At 46.4% G+C, this 21,142-nt stretch overlaps 1 protein-coding gene, 3 non-coding genes and 2 pseudogenes across 4 annotated transcripts; 5 read left to right on the forward strand and 1 right to left on the reverse strand.

The window, feature by feature from the left end:
- The first annotated feature begins 5,954 nt into the window (after window positions 1-5,954).
- LOC120662928 (protein PYRICULARIA ORYZAE RESISTANCE 21-like) lies at window positions 5,955-7,665 on the forward strand. Its single transcript, XM_039941979.1, has 3 exons — window positions 5,955-6,105; window positions 6,625-6,703; window positions 6,790-7,665. The coding sequence occupies exons 1-3, from the start codon at window positions 6,088-6,090 to the stop codon at window positions 7,251-7,253; spliced, it is 561 nt and encodes a 186-aa protein (XP_039797913.1). The 5' UTR covers window positions 5,955-6,087; the 3' UTR covers window positions 7,254-7,665.
- LOC120694985 lies at window positions 7,272-10,554 on the forward strand (annotated as a pseudogene).
- Window positions 10,555-11,311: 757 nt separating this feature from the next.
- Window positions 11,312-11,545, reverse strand: LOC120662936 (annotated as a pseudogene).
- Window positions 11,511-11,594, forward strand: LOC120696342. The gene has a single exon (XR_005684119.1). It is a non-coding gene; the product is annotated as a small nucleolar RNA R12 (small nucleolar RNA).
- Window positions 11,595-11,680: 86 nt separating this feature from the next.
- On the forward strand, window positions 11,681-11,767 carry LOC120696405. Its single transcript, XR_005684176.1, has one exon. It is a non-coding gene; the product is annotated as a small nucleolar RNA SNORD24 (small nucleolar RNA).
- Window positions 11,768-12,146: 379 nt separating this feature from the next.
- On the forward strand, window positions 12,147-12,227 carry LOC120696343. Its single transcript, XR_005684120.1, has one exon. It is a non-coding gene; the product is annotated as a small nucleolar RNA R12 (small nucleolar RNA).
- Window positions 12,228-21,142: the final 8,915 nt, after the last annotated feature.

The raw sequence follows: 21,142 nt of genomic DNA on the forward strand, positions 1-21,142 counted from the left end.
AGACGCCGAGGTGCGACACTAGCACGCCCGGCGCTTCACGTTCAAGTCCGGCATCGACCGACAACTACGCCTCCACAAAGACACCGAAGTGCGCACCGGCACAACCGGCGCTTCACGCTCAAGCCCGGCATCGATCCGATGACTATGCCACCACGAAGACGCTGAGGCCGGCGGCATGACCGATGCTGCCCGTTCAAACTGGCGCCGACCAGATGACGCCGTTGCCGTGAAGATGCCAGGATGAGAGGCGACGCTGATGGCAGGCTGCCGCACGATGCCGTCACGCGCCGACGACCCGAGGAGCCGCGCCCGCGCGGAGCAGCCGGAGGATCTGCACCTCGGTGCCTGGACGTGCGCTCACATGCGAGATCATGTATAGCACGCACAAGTGCACAGATGCCTTGCCATCTCTTTGAGGATCAGCTAGCGTCTCAACGACCTGACTCAACCACGCATCGTCACCCCACTGCGACCTCGCCAGGCCCACACCGGCGAGGCGGACGATTAAGCTGATGTTCCAGTTGCGCTACACCAACTCCGTCTACGCGACGTCCGACACCGGTGAGCTAGACGGCACGGGCGAGCGGGTGGCGTTGATGCTCCAACCACCACCACCACATATGCTCATGGGTTGGCGACACCCTCTTCGTCAAACAGCTTCTACCTCGACCAAGCTGCTGCGACATCGACTCGGTCCAGCTTCAAGTCTTCTCCACGCACCGACATCCTACTACTACGACTACCACGCCGTTCGAGACCGACGAGGCCGAACGACACGGGCGGGTGCTGCTGATGCTCCAGCTGCACTACACCGGCTCATGGACACCGACGAGGCCATGACGATGCCGACGCCCACATCGACACCACCACCACCATCATGCATGGAGAACATGAAGCGAAGACTGAAGACGACGACGACCATAGCAGCTTAATCGGAGGTACTCCGGCAAGCTAGTCTTGCGGAGGTAATTAACCGGGAGCTTTCCGAGGCCCCGGGAACTAGAAGACCACTTTCGCCCAAGTTAGATTTGCCCAACGGCAGGCTATGGAGCGCGCACATATGTATGGGAACCTGTATTTGTATTTTATAAAAATATGAGTAAAACTTGTGTTCCTGTCTCTTGTTTCTTTTGTGTATTTTCTATATACACTGGCACGCCCGCATCTTCTTTATTTCCCACGCAGAGAAAATCTTGTGTGATTTTTCTCTCAAAACAATGTTCACATTACATTTCTTTTCTAGTGTGCCTTTTCCCTTTAGTCGCCCCTCATGGTGTGACACGGGGAGCCCAATCGGATTGAGATCAGAAAGATAGTCAATGCAAAACTCAATGACCTCCTCTGTTCCATAGCCCTTAGCAATGCATCCTTCTAGGCAAGAATGTTTACGCACGTACTTCTTCAATACTGCCATGAACCTCTCGAAAGGGAACATATTGTGTAGAAAAATAGGACCCAGGATAGTTATTTCTGTCATAATATGAACTAGAAGGTGTGTCATAATGTTGAAGAAGGAAGGTGGGAAGACCATCTCGAAGCTGACAAGACATTCGACAATATCTTTCTGCAGCTTTATTAGATTATTTGGATTAATTGCTTTCTGCGAAATTTCATTCATGAACGCACAAAGTTTTACAACTGTCAATCTCACATTTTCCGGTAAAACACCCCTCAGTATAATCGGAAGTAATTGTGTCATCAGGACGTGGCAGTCATGGGACTTCAAGTTTTGGATTTTCTTCTCTTTCACATTTATTATGCCCTGTATATTTGAGGAGTACCCAGACGGGACCTTGATACTGTTCAAGCAATCGAACATACTTTCCTTCTCCTCTTTGCTCAGATTATAGCTGGCAGGTTTTAAATAGTGGCGTCCTTTGCCTCTCTTCTCGGGTTGCAAGCCTTGTCGTCCAGCTAGCTGCTGCATGTCGCGCCTTACTTCCAATGTGTCTTTTGACTTACCATACACTCCCAAGAAGCCTAATAGGTTCACGCAAAGATTCTTCGACAGATGCATCACATCAATTGCGTTGCGAACCTGTAAGACTTGCCAATAAGGTAGGTTCCACAATATAGACTTCTTCTTCCACATTGGAACATGTCCCTGGTCATCCTTGGGAACAGGTTGGCTACCGGGACCCTTTCCAAATACTACCTTCACATCCTTGATCATCGAGAACACACGCTTTCCGTTACGGAACAGAGGCTTAGGACGACTTTCTGGCTCTCCTTTGAAATGCTTCCCTTCGGTTCTTAAGGGGTGATCGGTAGGAAGGAATCGGCAATGACCCATGTACACGCACTTCTTACAGTGTTTCAAATAAATGCTATCGGTTTCATCATAATAGTGGGTGCAGGCCATGTATCCCATGTTCGACTGTCCCGAAAGTTTTGCAAGCGCAGGCCAATCATTGATGCATACAAAAAGTAAAGCTCGGAGGTTGAAGGACTCCTGTTTATACTCATCCCACACACGTACACCTTCTTCTTTTCAGAGCAGTAAGAGATCATCCATCAAGGGTTGCAGGAACACATCAATATCGTTGCCAGGTTCTTTTGGCCCTTCTATAAGCACTGGCATCATGATGAACTTACGTTTCAGGCACAACCAAGGAGGAAGGTTGAATATACATAGGGTCACATGCCATGTACTATGAGCGCTGCTAAACTCATCATACGGATTCATTCCATCCGCACTTAAAGCAAATCCTATATTCCTTGGGTCGTTGTCAAATTGAGGATACTCTCGGTTCAGGTTTCTCCACTGGGACCCATCTGCTGGGTGTCTGATCATGTGATCCTCCTTACGGTCTTCTTTGTGCCACCGCATCAACTTAGCGTTATTCTTGTTTTTGAAAAAGCGCTTCAGATGTGGTATTATAGGAAAGTACCACACCAACTTTGCGGGAACTCTCTTCTTTACCGGCTGCCCATCAACATCACCTGGATCATCTCACCTGATCTTATACCGTAATGCGCTGCAAACAGGACAAGCTTCCAAGTTCTCGTATTCGCCGCGATACAGAATGCAGTCGTTAGGACATGCGTGAATCTTCTGCACGTCCAATCCAAGAGGGCAAACCATCTTTTTAGCTTCGTATATTGTTGACGGCAGTTCATTACCCTCAGGAAGCATGTTCTTTACAATCTTTAATAGCTCACCAAATCCCTTATCGGTGACACCATTAGTTGCCTTCCATTTCAGCATCTCCAGCGTGGTACCCAACTTCTTCTGCTCCGGTTTGCAACTAGGGAACAACGACATTTTGTGATCCTCCAACATCTTCTCGAACTTTAATGCCTCCTTCACAGTCTCACTGTCTTTCTGTGCATCAAGCAACGCCTGACCTAGCTCGTCAGGTGGCTCCTCTTGTGCAACATTTGCTTCATCCTCGTCCATTGGTTCATCTTGAAAGCCACATGCTTCATGAACCCATGCCCAATCTGGAAGATTGTTATCACCATCGTCATCTTCTTCATTATCTTCCATCATAACTCCAACTTCGCCGTGCTTGGTCCAAAGGCTATAGTTACTCATGAAACCATTCAAGGCCAGGTGATTCCATAGAGTATCTCTTTTCTGGAATTCCTTTTTATTTTCGCAAACACTGCATGGACAACACATTAAACCCTTTGGCGACCTATTTGCCATTGCCGCCTTGAGAAAAGAATCTAAACCCTGAATCCACCCCGAGGTGCTCCGGCTTCTGTGCATCCATTGCCGATCCATCTGTAATTAATTACCGTATAAAAACAAAAAACAATTCTACATATCTCAAATTGGGATAATTGTCGCTAAAAGAATGAACACAAATAAATGTAGATGAAAAAATAAATTAGAAGTCCACCCATAGGAAGTTAATTGCTGTAGGAACAGAGATATGATTGACATGTATAGTCTATTTCATTTTAATTCAGCTTATTGCAACAGAGTGAAATTGTAACTTTCACTGGCTTGCTTTCTAATACTAGAAAATTCATAGTCTTCCTGATTTTCGTAAGGCACAGGCGAAGTTAAACTCATGATCTCAATGTCGTGGATATACTTAACCTACACTTATTCATATAGCTCTAAACACTGTATTTCAATATCTTAGGTGCCGTCAGTATACACTATAGCAGAAGTTTGTACGGAAATTAGGAGAGTCAAGTTGACAAAGAAATGCATTCTACTGTTCAACAGAAATAGTTCGTATAAGTTTTTGTCAGACAAGCAGATGAGAACCAATTGTCATTCGTCGTTTCAGAAAGAATCCCAATTAAGAATTTAAACAACAGTCTTAACCAATATATTTTGTTATAATTTGACGTCTTGGAGTGTTTGGACTTTTATTTTTAGAAACAAGTATATTTTGTTGATTCACTTTTATAATTGAGGTCTTTTACGGTGTACAATACCACCACTTAGTTGTATATTGTATAGAGAAGATCTAACCCTTTGTTAGTAAGGGTAATCTAGTAATTAATACCTAATTATAATTGAGAGACAATTCTACTATAAATGTGTCCCCGTGAAATAATTCAAAAAAAATTATTCTAAATGTGTTATAGTCAAACTATCTAGTAAACCTTCTCTAAAAAGTAACAAATCAATTCTATTTTGCTCAAATTAATGAACAAATCGAAAAATTATGCTCATTTTTCCTCAACTTTAAAATCACTATTTTCTTTATCTAGAATGCATGAAACAAAAAAATAAACACCGTGCAAGAAGAGGGGAAGAAGCTACTAACCTTTGGTGCACTTGGATGGGTGAAATCTACACAAATTTTAGAGAAAATGGGCACCAACTCCCCTCTAAAACGCCATGGAGAGAGGAGGAGCTCGGCCAAAATGGTTGGGTCGGGCTGGGGGGAAGAAGACGTGCTTATAAAGGGCAACTTAGTGCCGGCTAATAGGTCTAACCGGCACAAAGTGGCGCCGTTTAGTGCCGGCTAGATATATTGGCCGGCACTAACGTGCCCCGTGCCAAGTTAGTGCCGGCTAGAATATCCGGCCGGCACTAAATTGGCTTCTGAACGTTGTGTCCACTGTGATGACCGTTGGGGGTGGCATGTTAGTGCTGGCTGGTATTTCTAGCCGGCACTAACGTGCCCGCCGGGTCCTGTTCATGCACGTTAGTGCCGGCTCCTTATTGACCGGCACTAACGTGCTAGTACCAATGTTGCTTTCTCCAACAGTGGAGGATCCGTCGGTCGATGGCAGCGAGAGCATGCAGAGGAAGCAGAGCTCAACCTTGGAGCACCAGTCCCCTGTGGCGACGATCTGGCCGGGGTACCGGCGTGTGGCGGCGGTGACGATCGCGGTGGTGGAGCGCAGGTTGTCCCAGGAGCACAACGTGCGGTGGCGGCGGCGAGGCAGTCACATGGCTGGACCGTGACTTCCCTCTCTAGACTCTCGGTACCCGACGTGGCTGTGCAGTGCATCCTCTCCCGGTGACCGACGCGGCTGACGGGGCTTCCTCTCCATGCGCTCGAGTCTCGACGCGGCAGCGCAATCTTACTATCCCGATGTCCGACGCGTTCGGTAGCGCTTCCTCTTCATGAGCCCGATGCAGTAGCGCAACGCCTCCTCTCCAGGTAATCACGCAATGTGGCACGACGCGGCTCGAAGGTCATAGCCCGGGCGTTGGAAGAGTTGGAAGAAAGATCGTGGGAGAGTGGCAGCGGGACGGAAGTGATGGGAGATGGGAGGGAGAGCTGGAAAGACTAGGATTTGGCACTTTAGTGGGATGGGCGAAATCCTGATAAGTGGACTGTCATCAGCGCGTTTGGCTCGCACCAGCTCGAGCTAGCTCGTTTCTAGAGCGAGCCAAAATATTGGCTCGGCTCGGCTCGGCTCGGCTCGGCTCATTTTGTCCAGAAGCCTAGATGAGCCGAGCGAGCGCACGAGATACCAGTTTTTTATCCAATCCTACCTACTCAAGAGTTTTTTATCCAATCCTACCTACTCAATTGGCCAAAGCCTACAGAAGTTCAGAGCGAACTGTAGACCCTCTTCCCCTCTCCTCTCTCTCTGCAGCCGCCAGACCCGGGGTCCGGAGCCCGCACCGGCAAGGTCACGGAGCTTGGGGCGCATCCGATCCGCATGGCGGCGGACAAGGAGGTAAGGATCGGAGGACAGCACCTGCCTGGTTGACGCTCGTTTCGTTTCCTATTCTTGCAGTCAGTTTTGTGGTTCTGATTTCTCTCAGATTTATTTGACAGCCAGTTCTGTTTGGAAGAACAGAAATGTTCGGTCTTGTTACTCCGTTCCTAGGATTAGCATTTTAGCATACGTGCAGCTCCTAGTGATTTGACGGTGCTTAATCTCCTTTTTTTCTTCTTCTTTTGTGTCACCTCTTTATTTCTCCTGTTAGGAGCAGCAGAGTCTGCTTTTAACACGGTCAGTAATTCAAAACAGAGTTGAGAAGTAGCAACAGAAACTGGTATTCATTTCCTGATTTCAGAAGACACTATACACGTCCCTTCAGAAACATGCGCTAGACCGTCTCTAATGGGTTGAGCTGCCTGCTCGCTCTAAGGCCATATCTATCTTAGCAAGAACTACCATTCTAAAATTAACATCACTTCCTATATAATAGCACTCCGTTTACAACCAATTAACCCTTTGGTCGCATCGCAGGTCACCATGGTCCTCAAGGTTGACCTTGAGTGCGAGAGATGCAACAAGAAGATCAGAAGGGTCCTCCAAAAGATCCAAGGTACAGTATTGTATAACCCTGTCAGCTGCCGTTTAACGGTTCTCTGCTGATGATCATGGTTAATTGTGACCGATTGGGTTGCGCAGACAAGATGAACATCAAACCTCCCATGTTTGATAAGAAGAAGAATGAAGTGACGATCTCCGGCCCCTTCGACGCCGACAAGGTCCGCCGGAAGCTCTACTGCGAGGCTGGCCGGATCATCAAGGATATGTACGAGGTCAAAGTGGCGCCCGAGGAGAAGAGGGACGGAGGCATGGAGAAGGAGGAGGACGGAGGGAAGACGGCTGCGGCGGCGCCGCAGGCGGTCGACATCCGCCCGCTCCTGAAGAAGATGTTGCCGGTGGAGCGCCCCAACGGTAGGACCCAGCCGCCCCCCTGCACCTGCTGCTGTGGCTGCAGCTGCGGCAAGCAGACCACGCGGCCGCCGGCGCAGGGCGTGCCGTCCGTCTGGCCCGCGCCGGCCAGCTCCGTCGTCTCCGGCCATGCATACGAGGCGCCGTCGTCGTACTACGGCGTGCCGGTGTACAGCATCGAGGGGTGGTACTAATGAGGCGGCCACTGGCGGATGCCGCACTGCCACCACCACCAGCGGTACGGTGCTGCGCGGAGGACCCCCAACGGCGATGGCCATGGGCCATGGACATTGGACAGCGACACCACCATGGCCAGTGCTCATGGAAATTAAAGAAAAAAAAGAGGGATCAGAAAGCTCTTGTTTATGCTTTGTTGTGTTTTTTTTTCGAGTTTATGCGTTGTTGTTTATGCATGAATGCCTGCAGTTTTTGGTTTTTGCTTGTGCCTTCTCCCACTGTGCAAGTCAGTTAGCTCTTGATGACATCATATTTTATTTTATCCCTTGACGCCTTCTCTTGATCAAGACCGCCGCTTGTAATATCCTGCTCCAGGCCATGCCGGTATATATGTGTCTGAGTGAAAGATGTTGTTTGCTACTTCCTTCATTCGCTTTTGATAGTTATATTTTAAAAATTCAAATGTTCATAAACAATAGCTAGCTATATTTGCTATTGACTCATTTCATTAACTTTTGATAGTTATATTTTAAAAATTCAAGTGTTCATAAACAATAGCTAGTTATATTTGCTATTGGAATGAATTGTGATAGTCAATATCACTAATAACGAGAAGTTCCCAGTTAAAACTGAACGGAGGGAGTACTTAGCTGCAGTAAAATGCTTGGTCCATCTTAATCTTCTGATTCTGGAGCTCGTGTGTTTGTTGTGACAGTACAGACCCAGGCCCATGGGGCGTGCGGCCCGTGCGCCCGCACAGGCCCCCAATTTTCTGGGGCCCCAGAATCTGAAATGGCTCATTAACTAGTTATGGGTTGAGGTAACTTGTTCTGAGCTTTTGGCCTGCTTTGGTCCTTCCTACGCAACCCAAATGCAAATGACGTGCAGCACAAAAGAAAAGAAAGGTCCGGCCAGCCCAAACACAAACAACGTGCAGCCCAAAACAAAAAAAAAAGTCCGGCCGGCCGGCGGCCGCCTGTTCAGTGCCCTCCGACTTTGGCGATTCTGCCAATTCATCTTCAGTTTCGCTCGAGAGTTGAGACGGAGACGCCAACGAGACTCCGGCCAAGCAGACGGAGAGGACAAGTTGGCAATCGGCAGGACCAGGGGCGCGCCGCAACCTGCAAGCACCGCTAGTTAGGGGTGGTAAAGGGCTCAAGATTTTGAACTAGAAAGTCTAAAAGCCGGACCCTAAAAGGGCCAGGCCCTAATCTTATATAATTTTAAACTAAATAATTTAAAGGCTTTGTTGGGCTGTGAAGAGGCCACTAGAGCCATGCCCATTACCACCCCTACCGCTAGTCCGCCACCGGGGGCCGCGGCAAGGAACACAACAAGAATGAAGTTGTTTCAGTAAAAGATTATACAACCAAAAATAAAAGGTATCATTCTTGATGTATTTCATTTTTATAATATATTATAATATTTTTGGTATTTTATTATTCTATTTAGCTTGTCTAGTAGGCCCCACTTTAGATTTTCGCACAGGACCCCGATTTATGCCGGCACAGCCCTGTGACAGTACTGTATGTTTGTCTGTTAACCCATGGAATCTGCAAACTAGCTAGTTGGCTGCATGTACAGATTTGAATAGACAACTAGCAGCTCGATCACCAATCCGGGAAGAGTATCTGTACGGGGTAACAATATTAACTTATAGAAAATCCGTACATGCCTGGACCGTCGAGTAAAACCTTAACCCCATCTTTCCATATCTGCGACGGGACTTGATCTCAACATCAGAACATGCAACATGTGAAAGTACATATATCATACTCCTATATGCCTGCAGCCTCACCAGAAAGGTGGTTCAGAGTAGGTTAACCACGAAGTGAAAATAATCATGCTTAGAGAAACCCTTTCAGAATTTGGTGCATCATATTTGCAGTTGAGATGCTGCTCCCGTTGTAGATACATAGGGTGTTTGGTTGAGCTATGGTTTTTGAAAAAGTTGTTGTGAGCTGTAAGCTGTGGAAAAACTGTCGTAGGCTGTGAAGAAGTTGAAAAGCTATTAATTTTTTGAAGGTGACGGTTAGATAATTTTTTTCGAAGTTGCTCAACTCCACAGCAAGTAAAAGCAGGGGGAGAGAGCTGCTTTTAGTTTTATACTAGAGGAAAAGTAGCTTTAGTAAAAAGCAGTTTTTGGAAGCTAGTATGTTTAGTTGCCTTTTGATTTTTTCGAAAAACAAAAGCAGTTTCAAAAGCAGAACCAAACACACTCATACTCGCATGCATGCTCTGCAGAACCTTCTGGGTCGCTAGTTCACCCTCCGGCAGTTGCGCCGGACCTGTCCGCTGCTCCTCGTGACCGTGAGGACACCGATGCCGCTCATCCTGACCATGGCCACCGCGAAGTCGCCGCTGAACCGCGCCGGGCTGGCCGCGTAGCTCCTGACCAGGGCGCCCGTCGAGCCGCTGCTGAGCAGCTGCTGGTCAGAGTGCAGGAGCCCCCTCTGCGCGACCAGGCCGGCGTAGTACGCGTTGTCGAACGCCTTGGGCGTGGGCGCGTCCAGCGGCGCCGACGCGCCCCCGCGGGCGGCCGCCGGGCAGCCGGCCCTCAGCGACGCCGCGAAGGCCGCCGCGTTGATGTCGGTGCCGTTGTAGATCCTGGCCCGGTATAGTAGCTCCGGCACTGCGCCTGCCCCACCGTGTGGGCCCCTGCAAACATATATATGCAGGACATGCATGCTAGCGTACGTGGGTGATCATGCTCGCTCGCATGTTGTTGCGGCGACGACGATGAGCCGGCCGGTGTTATGATGGGCTCGCTCGCTAGCTGGTCAGTGACGCGTGCGCGCACGTATGTACCTGACAGAGCGACCATGTCGGTGCTGCTCAGGCCTTTCCTGGCGAACGCGGCGAGCAGCGTGCTCAGGCTGAACGCCGGCGAGGGGAGGTCGGTGCTGGCGGTGGACAGGCTCGCCGTGGTGGAGTCAGTTCCTCCTGCCGAGCTGCACCGTCCATGATGGCCCTCGAGCTGCATGCAAGGGCAAGCTAAGGTTCAACAACACAATGGCCGGCATGCAGGTCAGGCGATTCCAACGCGCACAGGAGTATTCTCCTTCTCGGGTGGTGAAGTGAATGGGCCGGCCATTCGTCGCACGTACTGCGACGACGGAGTCACGGGCGGCGACGGCGAGAATGGTGTCGACGACGCGCAACACCCTGAGCGTGAGCGACCCGGCGGCCGCGCGCTTCTCCCCGGTGAAGTTGCCCGTGTCGTCCAGCTAGCAGAACCGACGCGTCGCAGCCCTGGCGCACAGACGACACACTTACTTGGTCATTCGATCGGCATGTGCGAAGCTAGGCGAGGTCTGAGATTAAAATTAAAGCTGGGAGTATGCAGCAGCAGTGGACTTGCTTGCACGAAGCAGTCGTGGAAGTGGAGCCGGAGTAGGGAGCCGCTGGCGCATCTGTCCAGCGCCACGGCCGCCCTCACGGCGGTCCTGATGGTGGCGAGCGCGGCCGGGCACGACGACGCGTAGAACGTCGCGGCGACAGGCGAGCCCGCGCGGCGGGCGCCACCGCGGCCACAAGTGCCACCAGGAACACTGAGAGCAGGCTTCAAAAAAAAAAAAGGAACACTGAGAGCACGGCGGCGTGGCGAAAGCAACGGGCTGAAGCCGGAACCAGGTGAAGCCCAGCCAAAACAAAGCCCTAACATGGAAACCAACATGTACCAGGCTTTCCTACATGGGCCGGGAGCTGTGGCCTACGTGTGTGGACCGGACACCACGTGCACGGGCCGTCGGCAAAATGAACCCAAACCAAACCCTACACACCACCTCAACCCGCTCCGGCGCCTACAAATAGTGCTAGAGCCTCAGGGCCTTCCCTCCCATCGCCGCCGCCGCCGCCGCCGCTCTCGTTGGTAAGTTAGGGTTCATCGCCGCGCCCCATGAACCCTAGCCTGCTCCCATCGTTTGATCCCGATCTGCGCTTGTTCCCTTGGTTTCAGTTCAGTTTCGTTCGTTTGCGTCGTTGGTTGCTACTTTGGTTGGTTGATTGATCTTGTTTGGTTTGCCTAACATTGCAATTGTCCGGCGCTGCATCCGGTGCGGCGGGCAATCTATCCTTAGGCGAGATTGAACCCAAGGGGAGGTCGCTTTCCTAGTCCTTCCCGCCTGCTTTTTAAGCTCCGGCCGTCCTCTGTTTCTTCCCAGGATTCGCCGGTGACAAGGCAGGCAAATTCCCGATGATTCTGTCGTAATCTTTTGGTGTTCGTTTCGTTTTTCTTGTTCGTGCGATTTGGTTGCGACGCCGGTGGGCATGTGGCGAGGATGACGAAGAAAATCATTCGGATTCCCATTGATTTCTGCCAGAAAGATGAGATCTTTAACCAGCTACTTCTGACTCGCGATATTTATGCCATTGGTTTGCTGATTTCGTGGAGGCAGTTTTTTTTTTAGTTTGCTGTGCCTGTTGTGCAGCTGTGATTTCGTCGGGCCGGTGATGTGATCAAAATATTTGCTACTCTTGATGGGGCGAGAGCCCCGCCTGATGATCACGAACCACCAAGATCTCTGAGGTCCTCTGTAATCACTCGTCCTGGATTCACTCTGCTCTTCAGCGTGGATTCATTTTCTGTCCATTTGTATTATTGGATGGGGCCATTGGAAAACTCGAGTTTGAAGAACTAATGGGCTCTTTGAACACGAGAGTTGCTGAAGTGCGTATACCGGTTGACTGTTTGTAGAATGTGATCACGGACACTGTCAATCATGTTGCTTCCTAGGAATACATGCAAATCCTTTTTCATAATAGAATAAAACCATGTTTTTTTAAAAAACTTAATTTAAAATTTGATAAGTCAACAGAGCGGGCCTTTCTAACTTGTGATTTTTTATATATTTTTATATTTATATTATATTTTTATCATCTTTTTTTTTAACCAAGCACCAACGGTAATGGTGAGGATGACAGAAAATCAATCGGATTCCCATTGATTTCTAGACGAAAGATGAAATCTTAACCAGCTACTTCTGACTCATACATGCCATTGGGTTCTTGTGTTTTGGCAAAAAAAAAATCCTTTTTTATTGCGTTTCACTTGCACCCCTGAATCCCTGTAGATAGTACTTAGGGTCGGTGCCGTGATGAAAATGTTTGCTTGGCCTGATTTTTTTAAAGACTGCTAAGCGCCTACGCTTTGATATAACGAATCACCAAGATCTCTGACGTCCGCAGCACGGGAGATTAAAATTGAGATCAAAGGTAATCGAAATCTGGCATAATTCCTGATCATTCAGGCGAAGCAAGGTGGCTTCGTGGCTAGTTCCTTGCATGGAACCGTGATGAAAATGCTCGCATGGGCAAACATTGCTAGTTCCTCTACGCTCTGATTACCAAACTGTATGGAAACTTTTTACAAAAAAGAACTATATGCAAACTTTTTTTTTTCAATATGCAAGAGTTTGCGCATCTAGTATTATGATTGAAGGGAAATATTTGGTTACACGCGCTTCACAAGTTGAGCGCGACACAGACATGTGCTAACTTTTGCATTGTGATTTACAAGAAAAAAGAACGACTTAGAATTCTAAGAACCTGAGTGCACCTATGTTCAGAGAAAACTAAGTTAATGTTTGAGAAACAAAACAAGAGACTTTTATCTGGATTAATATGGCAATGCTATTCTGCACCTAGGTGTATAATAGTATTCTTCTACACCCACCTTCTAATATTAGCAAAAATGATCATCAAAATACTGGAACTAAATTTACCAAGTCTCCACCGGTTACTGAACTTCAGTAATTCTAATCAGTGTAGAATAGGACGTGGGTGGAGGAAGAGAAATAATAGTATTTATGAATTATGAATGCATTAATATACAGAAGTTAGAATAGTTCAGCTCCAACCAGGCATCTCAAGCTGAAAAATCTTTCCTACGTGAAGAAAAGTTGCCATCTCAAGCGTTAGAGGTCATTGCTTTGGAAACCTTCGGCAACAATGGATGGAGAGAAGCAATAAGAGAATATGCTTTTAATTACTTTCTTTAGTTGGTGTACACTTTTACTTATTATTTGTGATCAGCTTTGGAGTTGAGGTTTCTGTAAGAATTGATTGTGCGTGGTTGCAGAGATCAGAAACTTTCCTTTTTCTAAAAAAAATATCGTCAGGTGTTAGATGGTCGAACCATGTTCTAGCATACTCTCCTGTTAACCTTGCAAAAAAGATGAAACCAAACACGATTTTCTGATCTGATCTGGATTTTTTTTGTGAAACTTTTCTGAACTAGAAATACTCTTCATGGGGCAACATGCGCCGGTTAGAATTCAGGTTCGTCATAGGGGAACATATTATGTGCAAATCAACTTCTCCGTGCAAACTATGAAAACTTTAATTTGGACTATCAGATCAACATCCAAGGGGAGGGGCACAGAGAGGTGGAAAGGGGGATTTGCAAAAGTCTGATTACCTAATCCAAGGGCCCCATACCCCTAGGATGTTGATCCAATGACTCAGATTGAAGTTTCTATAGTTTGCAGGAGAGATTAGTTTGCACCTAATACGTTGCCTCGTCATAGAGAGCTGGGCGGACAAAAACCCATCTGAATTTCGCTCAGCATGGAGGCTTTTCACAAGAACCGTTCCTTGTCCACAGAGCCAGAGCGTGGTGCTTTGGAAACTTGAAAGTTCCTTTCTGTGGCAGAACCACTTTGAATTATACCAGTTCGAGTGCACTAAACATTTAAATGCACTTCAACCGGTATAATCATTGGTCTGTCGGGTAATATCCCGATGAAACCACTTGATATCGGATCGTAACACAAGTATACATCCCCTCGAAGGCGAGTCAGAGATACAACCATTCCACAATATTTTACATTACTTAGATAAGGAGTATAATTTACATCAAGCCTTAAAACTAGCAAGCCGAAGCTCTAGCTTTTACAGTTTTATTCCGAAGAAAACTAAAGAGGTTTCACAGAAACAAACTATAAGGAAGAAGTCTTGCAGCGGAAGGTAAAACACAACTATGTACAACCATCGTGGGATAGATGTCATGATAAGTCCGAACATGACATCATTCAGTCGGTTCAAAACTGGTTGAAGATGGTTCCCATTCCATTGACCAGCCAACAGGTAAAACACTAGGCCAAGTCATACTAGTGTTTTGGTCATAAGAAGGCATTCCTGAAATCAATGTCAAATGCAAGTCCGAGTATACTAATACTCAGCAAGGCTGGCCCGTTTAATGGTATAACATAGCCCTGTAGCTAGACATGCAAAGCTTGTGAAGGCTCTGGGGTTTCTTTTGCTGAAAAGCAACAAAGAGTAGATCCTTAATTTCAAGTTTTAGCATTCAGATTCTAGGTAAATTAACCATTCTAGGTAAGCACTTATCTATACAAGCATGGTAGAGAAATTATCTCATTCAACATAATTAAAGATCATAAATGTTCCACTTCTTACTCTATGTGGCAAAGGGATCAAGCAGTCTCAATATCCGCGAGAAACGGACGATTCTGAATCGAATTTCAATCCTTGCAAGGTAAACCTAACACACACGCTTGGAGTACCGTCGAGTCACTCCCAAGCAACCGTTGGCTTCTCATTCCGGTTCGTGGATCAGGGCCACTCTCCCCGACTACAGAGAACCGCTTTTCTCTGCACTCGTGGCTGTTGCAACATAACATAACTTTACTTTTAACTTCCTATCTCTAAGAAAGAGTGGGGTAAAGTCCACTTGCCGGGCCGATTAGTTACTAGGCTTGCCGCGTACCATATTTACGGCATGTGGCTAGTAGTTTCAAACGCTTAACCACCGCTACCACACACTGCGACCTTAACAAGTTTATCGACATAGACGGACTTCAACAAATCCGTCCATGATCCTTATAGTGATTGCAAGAAGGTAAACAATCAACTCCTATAAAGCTCGCGAGTGACAGACAATCACTCGACTTTTACCGGTCCTATTAGCATGGCAACTATTCGAACTCAGATCTAGTGTTCAATTAATAGGAACCTAGAATTATGCATCTAAGGTTTTCATTCAACTCTAATAACTTAAATGCACAAGTAAATATTAACAATAAGTTGCATAATTTGAAATAATAGGATTATGCACCGGGGCTTGCCTTCAGAGATGTCTATGGAGTCAGTGGATTTTGGGTCTTCCGAATCAGAGTTCGGAGCTTCGGTTAGTTCAACAATATTGGCCTGAGCTTCAGAGAAAACCCCGTTTGGTTCCTGTGTGAGCTCGTAGGTGCCGTCTGCTAGCGGGATAACTTCTATATGAAATGCAATATTTGAAAATTAGTGAAGTGCTTGAGTATAGCTTTCCTTCACTATAAAGTTGCAAACCAATAAAGTAAATATTAAGATAAATCTTAATAATTTTTACTTTACTAGGCAATTGTTAATAGAGTAAAAGTGTAAAAGGTGAAACTCCATAAAATAGCATGAAAAGGAGTTTTAATTTCAATAAAACAATCCATAAGAAATTAATAATTTCTTATAGACACAATTTAAAATAAAGAAAGAAAAATTTTGAAAGTAAAAGTTATAGTTTACTAATGGGTGTAGAAAAATTTTATAGAGCTTGACATACTCAAAAGAGCATGTGGTTAAAAGCTCACAAGCAAATTACTTTTGAAACATTAAATACACTTAAAAAGAGCTATTAGTTAATCCTATTTTTAGAATTTAATACATAACGTTTTAGCAAAACTGCACAATATCAAACTTGTAGAGCTATTTACAAGGAGCAAAACAAAATTAATTTGGTATTTTTCTAATTTTTCTACAATTTCCTAGAAATTTTTGAAGTTCACTGAAAAAGAAAAGAAAAGGGAAATAAACTTTTGCAGGAAGGACCCTAGAATAATTGCAATCCTTTGCATTTGGGTCCTTGGCCCAAGGAAGAAGGGAACAGGGAGGAAGTTCGCCAAATTCTGGCGGCGACGGGAAAGAGGCCAGAAGTGACATCCCAGAGTTTTAAAATGCTAAGCAAGAAGAATCAGCTATGATAACATGCAAAATCAACTAAGAAAAACTGAATCGAATACATTTATGTGTGCATGCATGTGTATGTGTATATGTGCATAGGTCAGAAACCTTAAATAATTTTTAATCCAATGCAAGTATACATATGAAATTGAATAGGCATCTCATTAAAGTCATGTTAAACCAAAGTCTTGTTGAAGTCAAAGAGAGAAAATAAAGTTTTGAACATAAAATGACAGGTCATTTGAACCGTAGTATTCAAAGATTTAAATTATCTTTCAAATCGTAACGAACAGGTTTTAAAAATGAATTTTAAACTAATGCTCAAATGAATTTTTGTCCAAAACCAAAGTTGTAGGTTTTCAAAATACGAACAACTTTCGTGTTCAAAGTTTTTCGAGTTATCCCACGAAAATGGGAGAAAAATTTGAATTTCGAAGCATATAGTACCTTTTCAAATGTACTCAAGTTTCAAATTTTATCTTTCAAACAAAGCTTCAAATGAACTCTTGCCTAAAACAAAAGTTGTAGATCTCGAAATTTTGAGCAAGTTTGGTATTCAAAAGTTTTTCATTTGGGGCCATATAGAAGGAGAAAAACTGAATTTACAAACTGCACTTTGGAACTTCGAGTTATTTACGAGTTTGCCCTCACTCCACATCTCTCTCTCCTTCCTCTCTGTTTTCACCGTGACGCCGTGCCGACGCCGTCCACCGCCGGCCACGCGCCGTGCCCTCGCCGCGCCCCGTCCCTGGCTCCTCCCGTAGCTTCTCGGCCTCTCCACGCGGCACTCCCTCCCTGCGCGCACGCCGAGGATGGCCGCTCGAGGCGCCACGGCGACGACGTGCCGAGCCGTGTCATGCGCCACTTCTCCGCTCGCTTGCGCCCTCTGCCCGGCTCTCCTCCCTCCCTTTTGCTTCGCAATCGAGCCTCCTACCTCCCCTCTACTCTCCTCCCTGCTCCAGGCGCTCGGCCGAGCCTCTCACGGTGTCCAGAGCCGCCCGCTGCCGCCATTAGCGCCGCCGCTCGCCGGTCTCCCGCGGAACCCCCTCCTTCACCCCTACTCGGCCTAAACCGACCACACCAACAGCTCCCTCGTGTCGCGGTGAAGCTCCCCGACCACTCCTCGCCCTCTCTCCCTCGCCGGAGCGGCGCCGCCGCGGTCCAGACCGCCGCCGTCCGCCCCTCTCCGTGGAGCCACCGCTGCAGGCCACCATATCGAGCCCCAAGACCTTCTAGAGGTAGTCCTCGGTCCCCTCTCACTTTTCCCCAGTGGGGCCCCCACCGCCGGAGCCTCTCCTCACCGGGAAAAGCCGCACCCTCCCTCCTCTGTTCCTCACCCGACCAGGGACCCACATTGAGAAGAAAACAGAAATCCAGGGGTCCAAGTGTAAAAACGTCATGAACTCAAAACAGCAAACTTTGAAAATGCCTAGAAAATCGTAGAAAAATTATAAAAATACAAATCCAAATGTTTTGGAATCCTTGCAACAAGCTATACAACTTTTGTTACATACACTTTTGCATTTGACCAATAGTTGTATCTCTATATTAAATATTAGTTTTATCCATATTTGTATGTATCTCAAGTTATACACATGATATTTAGCTTTTTTTTTACAGTGTGCTAAACCCTATATGAGTAGCTTACTGTAAAAATTTTATGACATTTTGACAACTCTAGCTATATGTTTCATTAGATCTTGGTTTATGCCTTTGTTAAATAGAATTAAATCCACAGGGTTCTATTTTAGTTTTCCTGAGATGAAACTTTTACAGAAGCCTTACTTTAGTTTCTAGATGCTATAGAAAAATTTTGGGAGCTTTTAGTAATGTATAACTAGTCCTTTTGATTTATTCATGAATAAACTTTGTAAATCAAAAACCCTAGTTTCCTTCATTAGAAAAATCTCATATTTTTACTAGAGCTTGGTTTTCAGAACATGATCATGTATGTAAAATTTTAGCCACTAAAACTAAGTAGTTTACTCTGTAGATTTGTAGTTAGATAAATGCCTAGGAAAGGAATCTAAATTCCTATGCTTGCTATATAGCTCAATAAATTATGAAAACTTTACCACAAGCTCATCTTAAGGGATCTAACCTACTGGTCAAATTTCATTACCAGAACTTGCATTATTTACCCTAGAGTTTTGTTTTTGTACACTAGTAGTAATAGATTCATGAGTTTTTATGATTTATTTGTTACATCAAATGACCTGAAAATGTTATTGCGCACTAGTGAACCAGTAAAGCATCTCTCATAACAATATCAGCACTATTCTATGCTTTTAGCTTTAGTTATAGTTTTCTCTTGTTTTCCATGTGTTAATATGATGAAAAACACTTTTTCTGCATTTTCTGTACTAATATAAAAGAAAAGCGACACACCCAGCTATTTTATGAGTTAGTATAGATAAAATTCCTACTCTATAAATGACTGGCCAACAGGATGAAAAAGAAAGTAGTAGCACCCTCCAATTTGAGTTTGGTTGACCTCCATCTATATCAAGAAATAAATGCATTATATTCATTTCATACATATGCATTGTCGCATTTCATTTAGAAACGATAGAAGAACCGCGTGAATGACGTGATATCGGAGCCGGGCCAGAAGATAGTGAATGGTGGACACGTCTAGAAGATAGACGGGTGGATCCCGAAGTACAAGACCGAAGAAAGCTGCTCGTTGAGCAATTCTCCTCTAACTAACACTGACCTAGTGTTAATTCCAGGCAAGCCCCGGAGCATATCCTATCTATTTTAAATTTATGCAACTTATTATTGTTTCTATCTACTTGTGCATTTAAGTTTATAGGAGTTGTTTGGAACCTTAGTTGCATGATCTTAGGTACATATGCTTGAACACTAGTATGTGTAGGTCGCTAGTTGGCTAGGCTAATGGTTCGGTAGAAGTCGAGTGATTTCCTGTCACTCGCGAGAATTTTAGGAATTGAATGTTTATTACATGCTGCAACTATAAGGCTCACGGGCGGGACTGTGGTACTTGTGATGCCCCGTCTGTTTAGTGAAAAATGATAAGGCCGCAGTGTGTGGTAGTGGTGGTTAACCTTTTGAACGTACTAACCACATGCCGAGAAATAAGGTAATCGGTAAGCTTAAGTACCTGATCGGCCCGGCGAGTGGACTTTTCCCTCACCCTCTTTGAACGTTGTTCTCATGCGGCCACATGCGGGTGCAAGAAGGCTCACGACCCGACGTACTGTGGCGTTGATTCTTGTAGTCGAAGTGGGTGACCCTAATCCACAACCCGGAAAGAAAGGGGAAAAGTCGTGTGGGCGAAGCGAGATGTCGATCCCCATGCGTGTGTGTTAGGTCTGCCTGGCCAGGTTAACAAATTCGATTCGAATCGTCCGCTTCCCATGGTTTTGGACTGCTTAACCCTTTTGCCACATAGAGTAAGAAGTGAAAGATGATGATGATGAATATGGTTGGTTGGATGATGAAAGATAATTGTTTTCACCATGTATGCTATTGGATAGATGCTCATTTAGAATGGTTAATTGAACTAGAACCTGAAAGCTAAAACCTGAAATTAAGGATCTACTCTTTACTGCTTTTCGGCAAAACAAACCCCTCAAGCCAAAAGCCTTGCATGTCTAGATAAAGGGCTAAGTATACCCTTAGTCGGGTAAGCCTTGCTGAGTATTAACATACTCAGCCTTACTTGTGCCTTTGTTTTTCAGGTGGTACATCTGGGGTTGTGGCTGACGTCATGTACGGGCTTCATCATGACGTCTTGTTTCGTCGCTAGACTATCGTCTGTTTTCGTCACTCTGAACTCTGTTATACTTTTATAAATTTAAACTTGGTTTGTAATAATAATTCAATTTCATACTCTGTACTATAAAATTTGTGGAACGTTGCATTCTCTGAACTACTTTGTCGATCCCGTTTCAAGTGGTTTAATCGGGATTTTACCCGACAGCACTGCCGGATTACTCCGTTTTAAGTGCGTGTTAACCCTAGTTACCGTTTTGGTGATGGTTAGTGCACTTAAGCCAGATTAATTTAGGCAAGACTGCCACACCAGGGAGACTCAATGAGTCATGGCGCACCTTCTGGAGGGTTTGATTGGGGCTTGGGATGATAGGAGGGGGCTCGTCGGCGGGGAGCAGTAGGCGGCGGCGAAGGCGCTCGTCGACGGCGAGGTTCTGGCGAGGGACTGGCGGTGAGAGGAGGCTGGGGAGCTTCACAAGCTCAAGGCGGAGCTAGCAAGTGGGTCGGGGTGGTTAGAGGAGGTTTGGAGTGGTGGATCGACGACGAACTGAGCTCGCCGGAGTTTGGAGGAGGGGTGTGGCGGTGTACGTCGGCGATAGTAGACGGCAGGGGCTATTTATAGCTCAGAATGAGAGTGGATGAACAAGAGAAGAGATCCAGGGGATGAGATCGACAAGGGAGAAACGAAATCGGTGACGGCGGAGTGTTCCGGCGGGCGGTCGGCGAGGCGGCATGCGAGGGAGCTTGTGGGACGGCGTGGCGTGTAGAAATGGCGCCAGCAGAGGCGTTGGAAGGGTGGCGGGAGCCTTGGGCTCGGTACGTGGAGGCGATTGGGGGTTGGGAAGGGCAGTTTCCACGGCGAGCTCGCCGGAACGAGAAACAGGGGTGGCGAGGTCGGCGACGCGGCGTGGCAAGGGGAAAGGAGAGCCAGCAAGGGGAGAGGTGGGGCCAAGAGGAAGAAGGGCAGGCCAGGTGGCAGTCCAGAGGCGGCGCGAGCTGCCGGTGGGCGGAGGAAACCGCGGCGGCGGCGGCCTGCGCAGCTCCGGCGAGGCTGGAGCTTGAAGAAGGAGATTGGGGACTCATTTGTAATTACGGAAAAGTTCAGGGACTCGACTGTAACCTAAATTTCCCACTATTCTAGGGCTCAAATGAAAAAGTGCCCAAAATGAAAGTTGTTCAGTTTTTCAAGATCTACAACTTTCATGTTATGCAA

This window comes from Panicum virgatum, chromosome 2K (assembly GCF_016808335.1).
Source record: "Panicum virgatum strain AP13 chromosome 2K, P.virgatum_v5, whole genome shotgun sequence".
NCBI classification, from domain to species: domain Eukaryota; kingdom Viridiplantae; phylum Streptophyta; class Magnoliopsida; order Poales; family Poaceae; genus Panicum; species Panicum virgatum.